This window comes from Cydia splendana, chromosome 21 (assembly GCF_910591565.1).
Source record: "Cydia splendana chromosome 21, ilCydSple1.2, whole genome shotgun sequence".
In the NCBI taxonomy this organism is placed as follows: Eukaryota; Metazoa; Arthropoda; class Insecta; order Lepidoptera; family Tortricidae; genus Cydia; species Cydia splendana.
In genome coordinates, this window is record NC_085980.1 from 163,245 (window position 1) to 177,913 (window position 14,669).

Here is a 14,669-nt window from a genome sequence, read left to right on the forward strand (position 1 = left end):
ATATTGCTAAAGCACGCTTAGAATTACAAAATGGTTAGTTTTCACCCATGACGTCATCACCTCCGATATTGCTAAAGCACCTCTCGGAATAACAAAACCAAATTTCTGAAATTACTCTAGCATACTTCAAATTACAAATATAGAAGTTGTATTTCCTACTAAATGGAAATTGCAAAAGTCAATTTGTTCCTATTAGTTGACTCTCCTTGTCCCCGGATTAAGTTTTATTTTTGTAATTCTAAGTGTGTTTTTGTTAGTTTTTTCTCTCAGTGCAGTACAGAACTGTTTATTAATTCCTGGTGATGATTTTTCTCTCAGTGTAGAAATGCAACTGGTCATGTCATGTAATAGGAAAATAAATAAATACAATGGGAGAAATCTTATACTAATCGACTTAGAATCCCACAATAAGCTTGATAAAGTAAAGTTATTGAACAAATATCTGTTCTTATTCGCAAATAAATCCTCTTATCGGAATTTGAACACGGCTTTTGATTTTTACTTACGTGTATTCATTTAATGTTTGTCCACAGTCGTATTGACTTAGCTGAAGAACAGTTTACTAAGCTTGTAAAAATCTAAAGCCAATTCCAGAATTCACCGTCACCTTGTATCTTGTATCCAATGTCGTTCTAACAAACTGTGCACGTGCCAAGCGCATTCAAAAGAAAGCAAATCTAGTTTACCCCTGAGACTGAGACCTACACAATGTCGTCTTCTAAGCGCATTATTCTTGAGCGAAACCCGCGATTACCATCACAAAACCCTTGTTCACAATATACTTGTGCTGAATTCATCGCTTGCCTAACATTAGCCTCAAGTACCTACCAGATTAATGGTGAGCCCCTGCGATGTGTGCAAACTGAGTGGACGCCTGAGCGGGACGTCCATCATGTTAAACAAACGCAAACTTATACAAGCTGCTCAAATTCTAAGGATTTCAAGGAATCTCGACGCCCCGCTGCCGCTTCCTGGGGGCCTAGCCAAGCTGACGACCGTTGATAGGAAATGCCAATCGAAACTTAAATAATGTATAGAAATAGTCACGTGACTTATCGTTGTATTTGTCATCCCGATACATTGTTTCTTTACCCTGGGAGTGTGTCGTTCTAATATGATTGTCATCTTGGCTAGGCCTCCAGATATCATCTTTATACTGGTTTGTGTTAGGCTAAAGATCGGTAAGTATATGTATAAGGGTTGGGAACGTCCAGGCTAGAAAAAGCCTGAGCCCATTGCGGAATACCTACCAAATTGAAGGGCCTCTCTGAATATACAACGCTCCTAAGATAGTCTCGACACAGCGGAGGCGCCTACAGAAGGTCCGATGTAACTAAGAACGGCCGATAACCGTCCGTTGAGCTAAGTCTATTGTGGAATACCTACCAAATTGAGCGCGCTTTCTCTGAATATACAAGGATACTAAGTAAAATTAGTTTCTTCACAGAATGTCCCATTTTTAAGTTTTATTCCGATATCCGACCAAAAAATTAAAGTTGATAGATTAGGTCTCTAAGGTCCCTTTACAAATTAACTTTCTAAAGGCCCCTGTACATATTGGGCCAACGCAGGCCAGTCCAAGGGACGCAGCCATGCGGTAGAATGAGATAGCAATATCACTTGCTCCCTCTAACGCATAAATGCGTCCCCCAGACTGGCTCACGCTGGCCCAATATGTACAGGGGCCTTAAGCTAATAAAAGGGAAATTGCGATAAATACTCGACGATATATACGTATTGGGGTGAAGTGGCTTTAATCTCTCGCCCAACCCACCACGATAAAAGCCAATTTCAGAAGTACCTTTACGTGTCCTTTTTAATCTTCAATTATTTTAATAGGACTGACTGTTATTTTGTTAAGTTTAATAGGATAGATAGTTAGGGCTTCAAACCGAGCACGAAGTTCCATGCATTTTCAAGATGAGGAAGCCTCACAAACAACTTGCCTTGTAAATGGCGTAAGTTGGCTACGAGTATATCGTTATTTCATTGTTCATCACCTCATTTCTCACGCACGATCGTGGGGATGCAAGCTGCGCTCCTGTACAGCTTCTTGAAGCTCGTGTGTGTGTAGAAGAGCCCTACACTACAACACACGAATTGATAATGTTGTGAACGGGGACACCGCAGACCTGCTGTGCCCGGGCCCCTGGCGACCTTTCAACACGCTCACATATTTGTAGAACGGTTGAGCTGGAGTTAACTACCACATTTTGCTGGAATTACGCAGTTTGCTGCTAGAAAGGCGTACATTGTCGTTTTTTGCCCGCTTTTATAGGGTGTTAACCGAACCTGAATGCTTGGTTTTTGTCTTCATATATCCGCGGCCTGTTTCAAGAAAACTGGTAATAACTAGAAGAAGAGGCCTCTTTCTAATAAAAGGAGTTAAAACGAAATTTCCGCATGAATTACGAGTTAAGCCGGGTTCAGATTTGTCTGATGTGTCGCGTTGTGTTGTGTCGTGACGCATCACAAAGGTAATCGGTGCCATACATTTAATATGATGGTGGCGTTCATATTTGTCTGAAGCAGCGTGCATCACAGATATGTATGCAGCCGATTACCGTTCTGATGCGTCATGACACAACACAACACGACACGACACGCCAGGCAAACATTGTGAATCCGGCTGTACAATACAACTTACAAGCTTTCATGGAAAAGGCCGTGGATGCAAACCGTCGTCGTCACAGTTAACAAACCATTCGTAAGCTTAATTTCAACGAGATAAGGTCTATCAAGTGTAAAACATAACAAGGTCCTCAAAAACGATTTGTGCAAGATGTTGTCAAAGGAACAACCTGTAACCAAAATCAAGCAACTTGAGATAACTTCTACTGAAGCCCGTCACAGACGGAGCGATAATAATTATATCGGCAGATACCTACCGTAAGATGCCGACAGATATCTTAGAGTAGGTATTCCTAAGTACCCCACACTCAACTATACCAAAATATTTATCGGTATATTACGATAACGATATATTTTGGTATATTTCGTCTTTCATAATGTAGGTGCTAGACAGAGAGCGATACATATTTTGGTATAGTTGAGTGTGAAGATGAGAAGATGCCTTTTGATAAGATATCGCAACTATCGTAAGATACCAACATATATTACATTACAGCTTCGTGTGTGGACTCTGTCTTAAGCTAGTCATTACGCTATCTGCGCATATATTATCGCTCCGTCTGTGACGGGCTTTACGGCCACTTACATTTGTCTATGTTTGTTTGGCTTGAGTAATCAGTAATCACTTCACTAGCCAAATAGGAAAGCGACCGCATAATATGTCCGTCAATAACAAATGAAACACGACTTTAATCCACGCCCACATCACGTTACATCTCCCTCCGACCAGTATTTTATAATTATTTAATACACTGGTCTTGTTACAGGACGATTTTGGTCGCACTTTTAAAATTTTAGTAGACATTAGTCAACGTTTATTTTTAATAAATTATTATACATATATTCATTGCTTTTCGTTATTTTAAATTAGAGTGACTTTATCCCGTTGGTGACGTACACATACTTTACCCACCTTGGCATAAGACATCTTTTAATTATAATCCAAAGACACCGATCTGCAAGTTCGCTCGATGAAATGCAAATGAAGACGCCCGCAGAATGATTTGCGAGTAATTATCGAGTCGGCGGTTCCTTTGCGGATTATATATACGGTTGCTATTTAATATTAATAATCACTAGATGATTAATAAAACGTTGTTTGCTTACTGAACGCAGCTGGTCAGTGAGAATCGGCGGCGCACTATATTAGTTTTTACAAAAGCGACTCCTAACAGTAACAGTCCCAACCGAACCGACGACGGCGACGTTCCAACTCAGGAAACTAGGCTTTATTTAATTACCTCTTAACCTATCACTATCAACACAAAATATTTATTTATTTATTTATTTAACCTTTATTGCACAAAAGAAAAACCTTACAGTACAAAAGGCGGACTTAATGCCATAAGGCATTCTCTACCAGTTAACCTTTAGGCAAAGCAGAGAGATTGTGGGCGGTGCTACTTTAACAATAACAACAATAAAAAAAATATGTTGTTTTTTTAAATAACACGTCGGTGGCAAAGAAGCTTACATCCCGCCTGATGGTAAACGGTCACCGTAGCCTATGGACGCCTGCAACTCCAATACAAGGGTGCGTTGCCGACCCTTTAAATACCCTTTAAAAACCTCGGCAGGGAGCTCACTCCACACTCCACAGCCGGCCGGAGTGTCGCGGGAGGAAATTCCTCTAAGTACCGCACAGTGCGGGACCATTTAGACTCTAGACTGTGAGGATGAACACCCTGCCGACAACACTTACACTTTTTCCAATTTATACATTATATTGTCAAAAGTTGACTTTAGGTATAGGTACAAATCGACTGCCACATATCACTTATGGCTAGGGATTGCAAACCGGATTGATTTTCTATCCGGCCGGATCCGGCCGGATTATGGCCTCAATCCGGCCGGATCCGGCCGGACCGGATCCGGTTAGGTATAAGGATATTAAAATTAATTAAATGACATATTTTTCAAGTTTTATGCGTTATATGAGAAACAAAGGGTATTTTTACAAATGTATTCATAAAACAACATTTTGAAGTTAATAAGAAATAACTTTTTAACAATAAAATAATCCTAAGTATTAAAAAGTGTCACATAGTCAAAGTCAATCTCAATTTAAAAATAAAATTTGAAATCTAAGTCATTTATTAATTTTATTATATTTAATCATCCACATTCTGCTCAAATTTATACGTTTACAATAAAAATATAAATTTGATTAGATTCCAAAGCCAGCCTTAATGGGATAATTATGGGATGGGAAATGGAACTCCTTGAAAGGACAAGTTTTCGTAACTGTTCTTTGATGGAATTATTTGTAACGCTGACATCCATTCTAGTAACAAGTTATTTTACTTTTAACCAAAATTGTATAAAATGCGCTCCAATATTATTATCTTGCTTTCATTTTTTATCGGTGAAAATAGTTTTATAGCCTAAATCACAAGTAAATAAATAATTCATGAATAAATATTTGGGGACAATTTTATACAGATCGACCTACTCGTAGCCCCAAACCAAGCAAAGGTTGTAATATTATGGGTACTAGCTAGCTCTAGGTAGTACTTCTAGGCGACGATATATATACGTATAGTATATTGATAAATACATGCTTATACCGGGTGTGGCCTGTAACATGAGCAAATAATTAAAACATAGATTGCACTCCTCAAACAGTGACACTTTTGTTCAAAAACTTTTAAAAATTATGAAGTATTTAGACTCCCTATTTTTCATACAAAATAAATATTATCTTCAATGGACGCCATCGCCACGCCATATCATTGTGATTGACGTTGCTTGTCACGCCTTATACATAACAAAATTCGCAATACATTGCGTCTAAGAATAAACTTTAAAGTGTATTAAAAATCAAACCCCAAGTTATTTTAAAAGTCGCTGATCAAATGTTGGTCAGTATGAGGAGTACAGCATACTGTTCAATTTTTTGCTCATATTACAAGCCACACCCGGTATACGTAGAAAACAACCATAACTCAGGAACAAATATCTGTGTTCCTCACACAAATAAATGCCCTTACCGGTATTCAAACCCAGGACCATCGGCTTCATAGGCAGGGTCACTGAATGGTCACTACTCACTAGGCCAGACCGGTCGTTACAAATGCCTTTCATGGCATCTCCATCCTTTAAATTTTACTTCTAATTATTTAATTAATCGTCGTATCGTGCCGATTCGTGCCACCAACATGAAAGAAGAGGAAATCCTCTTCTGTTCTCAATCATCGTCATATTAAATATCTTCTTATTTTACAAAATATGGATTTTTTCATTCGTTCTTTATTCTGTTTAACTTCTTTCTTCTATCCGTCGCCTTTATCTCACCTAAAACGCGCAGTGGGTGCTGCGTGCGGTCTTTTTTTCTATTATCCCGGATCCGGTCCGGATCCGGTGATTTCAACCGGATCCGGTAGCTCCTAGAAAGTGCCGGATCCGGCCGGATTACCGGATCCGCCGGACCGGATTGCAATCCCTACTTATGGCCTGTATAGCGCGATCTACTCAGCTGTCAAACTCGGAGGCACTATTTTTCTAAGACACACAATTACACTCCATTCTACATCTTCTATTGGTAGTTTGGTGGATATGTTTTGGTAGCTATATATATAATATATATAAGTTGCCAGAGTCGCGAGTGAGAATCTCCCACGGTAAATGATTAATTCGGTTTAAAATTACCCGCTTCACTGTTTCATAGTGTAAGAAATCATTGTTTTCAACGGAATTACTGTCCAACGTCCTTTGTGCGAAACTCGGTTGATCCTAATCAAATAAGGACCCAATAATCCCTAACGCGGTTACAGGATTGAACAGTTCCCTATACACGGAGAGCTGGCACCGGAAAAATATTCACAATTTTAGGCCAGAGTAGAATCTCAGCAAAGGGGCTTAACGTTATCGAAAAACACTAGTCAATTTCATCCGCGCCATAAAGACGAATCGATTGACCATTGAAAATTGGCTCGAAAGTTTCGATTTCGCGCTACGGTGGAACAAACGATAGAAACTTAAATACATAGCGCTAATGCTAAATCATTCCCTTCCCTTTTAGCATTGCCCCAGTTGAAAAAATAAAATAAAAAAAAAGCGGCCAAGTGCGAGTAGGACTCGCCCATGAAGGGTATATAGTTCTTATAGTTTCGGAAAAAAGTGGCTGTGACATACGGACGGACAGACAGACAGACATGACGAATCCATAAGGGTTCCGTTTTTTGCCATTTGGCTACGGAACCCTAATAAGCTTAGACCCTGGAGGTGGAGGTGTTCGTATACATATATAATTTGACTTTACTACCTTTTGCTGGCCTGTCATATTGGACTCCGCTGTTGAACAGCTGCCAGACGCAGATCTAGTAATAAATAAGGACATTAAGGTTAGCAAACTACTATAAATAACTATGTGGAACCCAAAACCAAACTGATAAGTGATGACCGGGTTAGTAAAATTTCTCACTCACACTTGCTTGCTTGGTTGTAGCAAGAGTGAAAGAGATGCTAATATGACTGTAGTTGTCAGTTTGGTTTGCGGATAGTAGGTACAGTACAGAGGGGTTTCGTTGATCTCAAAAATGTATTTTTGCTTTATCCGGGGCTCTAGCTCTTAGTCTACTAGATAACAAAATTATCGAACCGGGAAACTAAACTTACCTATCTCTGTCACACTTAAACTACGTTTTGTTTGAGTGAGGGTACCTACAGACAAATTTGTCGGTAGTAAAGACGCCATTAGTTCGCTTTTATCGCTTGGTTTAGGCTTTAGGGTGATTTAATATGGTTTGGCGGAAATAAGTCGATGTACTTGGTCAAGATGGAAGGCGTTTGATACAAGGTTATTGCCGGAATGACACGTATGTCATGGTAGAGTAGGACGACGCTATATTTTCACGCCAAGTACTACATAAAGTAAAGCCCTCTCCGACATTGTTAGGTATGTATGTGTACAGGAAAACTATGAATTTGTAAAAAAAAGTTTAATTTGTACGGAAAGCTTGTCCGCTTTTGTTTCTTACAAAATTTTTAATTCAACGGTGTTGTAGATATGTTGAGGTGTTTAACTTGTTGTGTTGTTTGTCGGCAGGTGGCTCCGATAGCAACAAGGGCAAGAGCAAGAAGTGGCGCAAGATCCTCCAGTTCCCTCACATATCACAATGCTTAGATATAAAAACAAAAATAGGTAAGTGCCCTACTCTTAATATCTGCCTGCGTGTTTATACTCAGGTCAATGTGGAGAGGACCGTCTATCCGGCAGGCAAGCAGTCTCGTAGCAGTCCACTCTTGATGCGTTTGTATCTACACATATTCCACATACACCAGAGGGAGCAAAGCTCTTCCTTTCTGTGTCTGACGGAAGTAAGTTTATGGTTTAGGTAGGCGTTGCATAACACTGATGTAATTCGCCAAACTCCTTATTTCTGCTTTATCCTTAAGCATCGACATGGACATAAATGAGATACATATATGGCCTGATCTGTTTGATTTTTTTTCCTGAATTAAGTCACTTAAGTAATTATACCTAATTAAGCTGATTGTTATTTTTTTTGCGATATTTTACTCCTTCTCACATTTCGTATGTCCGGAATTCCAGATATAATATTCACCTTTACAAGTCGCATTTTTCAACCGATTCTCGTGAAATTTTGTAAAAAGATTCAATGATTAAATTTATTTTTTTATCCATGCAGCTTTTGCAAATTCAAAATAGTGGAGCCATGGGGGTCTACAGTTCACAGAGCCACTAGTCTTGACAGAGGTCTCTATTGATATGCGCTGATGCGTGACACATGCAATGTATGCATGCTTGCACGACTAGCGCGCCAAAATAAGTAAAATAACTAACTTGGATTGTATTGGAGTAGCTTTTTAGTAGCGGATTCGTGTGACTATTTAAATGCAATTATGTGTAATATATGTAGTGTTTACACCTAAACGTTTAAGGTCACTCGAAGTCAACGGTTAAACTCAATAACAATGATACCCAATCTACGGGTATAATGTGCGATTTCATTTTAACACTATCATTTATTTTGAATCACTTCATCTTTGCCTTAAATGGTATTTTCTTGAGATTTAGTGCACACCAATGAATTCCCCATTTATCTCTAAACCGGCTTGGCAGATTTGATTGCGGTTCTCGAGAGGTTCAAGAGTTTATGAAACACACCATATGCTTATAGTACCTAGACCAAAAACGGTTCGTAAAACTCACACATTCACGCTCGCGTGATGGTCGAAGGTAGGGGGAGAGATTTATCTCACCCTCACGAGGCCTGGCTCACTCCGCGATTTCGTCGATTTGCTACAGGTACTTCCGCCCCAATTTTGGGGAAAGCCATAAGCCGCGCGTGGCGCCATCGCCACCTAGCGGCCATATCTGTGCTGATCGTAACAGACGCGTTTTGTTAGAGAGTGAGTCTTCTGTACCTAGTACTATTATTTATTCTGTGCCCTCACTCACTCTCAGGGTGAGAGATATGACCCCTGTCGTCCGTTTCGTTTGGGTCTACTATAGCCTGGCTGTTGCTAGGCGCATTTTTACCCGACCTGTGTCGTGTTTTATTGTTTATTGTGAAAAGCAACGCTTGACAGCTGACTGCAACTTGACTTTACTTGACAATAACACAGTTTTCCTTGCTGGTGCGAACGCGGTTAACCACATCGCGTCACCTATTACTTATGAATAACTATGTATTTATGAATGTCCCACAACCCACAAGGTCCCATTACAAACGCATGAAGAGTTAATGGAACCAGTGTGTTGGTGTTAGTTAAAAATTCGGGTTTTTTAGGTTATAATTCTCATCTCTGAAGTCTTGTAAACGCCGAGTCAGATAACAGGGGTTTGCCTTTTCAACCTTTAGATTTAGGAATAATGAGTACCATCGTCGAGATAACAAATGAATGGTATATTGAGCCTTATTGCAACAAGATAGAACCCATCGTATCTAGTCAAGTGTGTTGCTGTTATCGACGTCTTCGCTGTTAAATTCGTAACCATTATTTCAACGACATCAGTTCTACCTTGTATTGCGGAAATGAGGCAAGGATCAATTTGTTATCATCCAACAGTACATTAAGCAATATTTTGAGTTTCAGGAGCCATTTTATTTTGACGTATGAGGTTTTAGCACTTGTTAATATTGAGTTTTTTTATGATAAAGGAGGCAAACAAGCAGACGTGTTGCCTGACGGTAAGCTATTACCGTCGCCCATGGAGACCTACACCACCAGAGGAGTTACAAGTGCGTTGCCGACCTTTAAGATTGGAAGGTTTGAAGGTCGTATCGGCCCAGAAATACCGCGGGCCACAGTTCATTCCCCAGTTTAACTGTGCGAGGCAGGAAGTTGTTGGAGACACGCACAGTTGAGGAGTGACAGTGACAACCACCTAAGTGGTGAATATGGAAAAGTTATCACGTAGAGCGATGGCGGAAATAGTTTACGTAGGTACTTTAGTGAACAGTTAGTGAACAGTGTTGACGATTATACATCACTTACATCAGCAGCAGTACGGTAGTTAAATCACGCACGCCATCGCATTAGGGACATTAGTAGGATTTAGCCGTCCAAAGTGCGTGCGCGCAGGAAATCACTACTTATTGCCCCCGCACACACACGCAGGGCTGCCCTACACACTCTACAGGGCGTCGCTAGAGGACTGGAGATTTACGTTTTCTACAACGTATACCTAACCCCCTTCTGCTATGCCTTCGGCGATATCGACTTGCTCCTCCCTATAGTTCGTTTTTTTAGCATTAGAAATAAGGTAAACAATCTTGATGTGTCTTTTAATTGAAAAACACATTTTAAAAATAAGTTACGACAAATATGTAACAATTATGAATCTAATACGATCAATACGATCATTTATATTCTTCTGCTTTCATAAGTAATAGTTACTGATTTTTAAAAAGCGTTTTTCAATTAAAAGACATGTTAAGATCGCTTACCTTCTTTCAAGTTCTTTCTAATGCTAAAAAAAACAACGGGTTGCACTCCGGGAGTGCCGACAGAAGTGAAAACTCAATAACTAGTCCAAAATGTTTGCAGCACTATGTATAATTGACGCATCCTCCTTTCTATTGAAAAACTTTAGTTCCGAAATTGCTGGCCAGTGAACTTAAATTTGTAGCGTTAATTGTTTAAAATTCGAATACAAATTGTAAAGTTACCTTGCAGACCTCGCATCTAAATATATTTGGTCATGATATTTTGAGTTTTATTCACCAGTACTAGAGTTCACTTTTATTAGCGATTTCATCAAGATGAGACATCATCATCATGAGAGAGAGAGATTTATTGAATTATTGAATTATATTGGAGTGATATAAAGTTAGAATGTAACTGTGAGATCCTCGTATTTCAGCCCGTACAAGATTAGAACATTGAGCTTTATTGCTTAATATAAAAGTCCAGTTTTAAATAATTGACCTGATTATGATACGTTATGACTAAAGTTCTTTGGTGAATAACATTGTCCGTCACACATGACATAAGTCACGCAAGCGCCCTGCGCCGCCTACATGAAACAGCCTGCTCAGGCATACATTTTCGCCGTGCGGTAGAAAGAGAGGAGAGACGCCTTCGCGTTACGCGTTACGCTGTCCCGAGTTTATCATTTTTTCCCCTCCTCAAAAAGTGCTCAGCGCCGCTAAAGAAGTTTTCACTTCAAAAAACGAACTATAGTATCTAGGCTGGCGACGCCCTTGGTCATATATCTACAATACTTATGTCCTGGTCTGTTTTCATTAAATACAATAACATTACTGACCATCATCATCATTCATATATTTATTTGAATAACAATAATCATTTCAGCATTTAATCGCTAAATGCTGCATACGCCACCTGTCCCAGCGCTGAGCTAATCTCATCCAGAAGTGACCCGCATCCTTCCGAAAGTTCCGAATGTCGTCCACGGGTGCATTACATTTGTTATAATTACTTTTCATATATTATAGTTTGATATATCGTTATTTTTAATAACGTAATTAATGGCATGCTACCGTTATACCTAATTAACGGTATACATAATGTTATTATTGGTATAATGGTCATAAGGTATATTTACACTTCGTCTAATATACAGTCGCCATCAGATATATCGGAGCGGCCAAGGTGCTCACAAATATCGGAACACGCCTCTATTGTCAGGGCGTTAGAGCGCGTGTTCAGATATTGTGAACACCTTGGCCGCTCCGATATATCTGATGGCGACTGTACATTGCCATAATTATTACATACTCTAAACTAAAGTCTAAAGCATATTATTTGTTATAACAAGTGACATCACATAATTATTTATGTGGCATAGTTGCATGACATAAATGGGTTAGGTTAGGTTGGAACTGCGACTCCGCATAAACGAATAACTACCTAACAAAAGAAGGGTTAGGTTAGGTAAGTTAGGTTAGAACTTTGCCCCTCCGTAGAATAAAATACTATAGGAAAAAAAGTGGTTCAGGTTAGGTTTGAACTGCGGCCCCCGCAGAACGAAAACCGTAAAAAATTGGTCAGGTTAGGTTAGAACTGCGACCTCCCTAGAATAAAATAGCTAGCAAAAGCAGTAGGTCTGCGTACTAGTTATAAAAAATATGTAAAACTTTACGTTATCAGTAAATGAAATATGACAAAAAATGTTATACAATATATTAAATTCAAATTCAAAAAAAAAATTCAAAACATATTTATTTCATAGTTTGGATGTTACATAGGTGAAGTACAGTGATCCCCACACTAGGCTTAGCCTGTGACGTGGGGATCTAAGCCAAATACGATTTATTATTAAATCTAGGTACATTAAAATTAATAAAAACTAAGAATTTTTATTAAATGACTGTGAAGTGAAAGTGTTTATGTGAAGGTATGTGTGTATATATGTGAGTATGTATGTATGTACGTATTACCTACGACAAACAGAAGAGAAGAAGAGTAGCCGTGCATGTTATTCATCTTTTGGGATCTGACGCAACATAATGTTGAAGTCTATAACTAACTATAGTCATTTCAAAATGTCCTCTGACTCATCATAACTCCAAGAAAATAGTAGGGGTTTGATTTGCTTTTTTGCTTCAGGTAAATCATAGTGCCTTATATCGCAGATTTTTACTAATTTATTATATAAATGTGGAAAGAGATAAGACGAGAATCTCATAGCAAAAGTTGTTTTAACAAGGGGTATAGGGATTTTATAGACTCTTTTTAGTATCATGTCTTTTTGATTAGGATCATGACAGATCTGATTGTGTACGTAAAGGGAAGCACGCAGTAAAAATATTTTACGAACACTTAAGACGTGCGCTTTGTTGAAAAGTTCAGACGTAGAATACCGACGGGGGAGTCCCAGGCAGACCTTCAGAACTGCTCTTTGTGCTCGCTCTAGAATGATTAAAGTTGATTTAGCAGAACCACCCCAAGCGAGTACACAATAACCTAAAATAGATTGACACAGTGCCAAATACACAATTCGAAGCAGGTGAGTATCCGCAACCTCCCGTAAAAGTTTCATAGTGTATATAAGTTTGCGAACCCTACCAGACGTAGCCGTAATATGTTTTTTAAAGTTAAGGTTTTCGTCCACAATAACGCCTAAGTATCTGAGTGAGCTGGTTCTATTTATGCCGTTACCAGGGCACGTACAGATTTGAGAGGTAGGCGGAGTCATGCACGTGTGACGTATGTATTATGTATTTATACTTGATAAAATTGTATGAAGTATTACGTTATACAAAAATATAATATAACAAATGTCATTATAAAATATGTCTATATACTATTTGAAAATTATATTACATTATGCATTATATCAATGACAGTTTAGATGATATGACAATATAACAAAGACAACGTATAATAAAAATTACATTATAACATACAATAATATATCAAGTGGCGTTATAACAAATGTATGATAGTTTTTTTATAATTATATTAAGCATTACACACCCGTCGTCCACCCAACGACCCAACGGACACACTCTTTCATCCGGAATATTCCGAAAGTGGCCACCAATCCATTAACATTTTGGTTCAACTCAAATTTAGTTTGACAATGAGGTGGCCCACGTCTAGGGGCATTCAACAAAAAGGTTTATTTTTCGGGGACGCGACGCTACATATTATATGATACAGTTGAAGTTAAAGCTAACTTATCAAATGTTATTATGCCCATGGTATAATAATATACTCCGCCTGGTACTCCATTCCCGTCTTTTCTAGGTCACCTAACTGACACGGGCCTACGTCATCATGCGACAGCGCTATATGATAATATGCGATAGCGCTATATATAGCGGCCATGTTGTTGTGACGTAGGCCCGTGTCACTCTGGGAATGGAAGACCATGTTTTATTAGACTATGATTATGCCAAATATCTTAGCTTTATCACAATTGTTATAAAATAGCGCCACGTAACCCGATACTTTTCTGGAATGCCACTCTTGCACCTTGGTGCAGCGGTGGATTGCGACATTCTTCATTTATATAGGTCTTGAAGCTTGATCCTGAGTATGGCGCGCTCCATGGCTCTCTGTGCTATTCGGATTTTATGCACAGCCTTTCACAAAGCTAGAATGCAAGTAAGCACGTTTTTGAAATAAAACATACCTATATTATACATAATTGCTGCATTGGCTGCAAAAAGCCAATGCAATATGCGATAGCTCTTCCCGAGTGTCTTTTTTTTAACGAGCTCAAAGTTCAAAGGTTTTACTTTTACGTGGCACAATAAAAAATGTCGCCGTAAAAAATGGCGTAAAAAGTTGTTTATCTCCAACAAAGAGTTCCCATACATTATCGTGCCACATTTCCCGGCACTAAAAGCTTCAGCGTAATTGAATTGACAGCGACTTTTTAATTTTCCTTATCGGCAGCGCAGCCCTGAGTTTATGGCGACAGCGCTATAGGGTTGGCAGATGAGATGCTAGGGATTAGGGCTGACATTTAAGTATTGTCGTTCGTTGGCGGCTGAGGGGTTAATACTTAAGACCGTAGCACCAATCTTCGGTGAATATGAGTTTTAGTAAGTACATAATTCTTCTTCTTATCACACGGTTTTATTTAACTTACAATG

General features: G+C 39.0%; 2 protein-coding genes across 2 annotated transcripts in view; one reads left to right on the plus strand and one right to left on the minus strand.

The window, feature by feature from the left end:
• LOC134801353 (claspin-like) overlaps nucleotides 1–14,669 on the minus strand; it is a 416,093-nt gene that overhangs the window by 50,547 nt on the left and 350,877 nt on the right. The window lies entirely within an intron of this gene.
• Nucleotides 1–14,669, plus strand: part of LOC134801178 (G protein-coupled receptor kinase 2) — a 95,904-nt gene that overhangs the window by 13,390 nt on the left and 67,845 nt on the right. Inside the window, exon 2 of the mRNA XM_063773725.1 lies at nucleotides 7,679–7,774. Coding sequence (XP_063629795.1) covers nucleotides 7,679–7,774 — 96 coding nt within the window. The remainder of the gene's footprint in view (nucleotides 1–7,678; nucleotides 7,775–14,669) is intronic.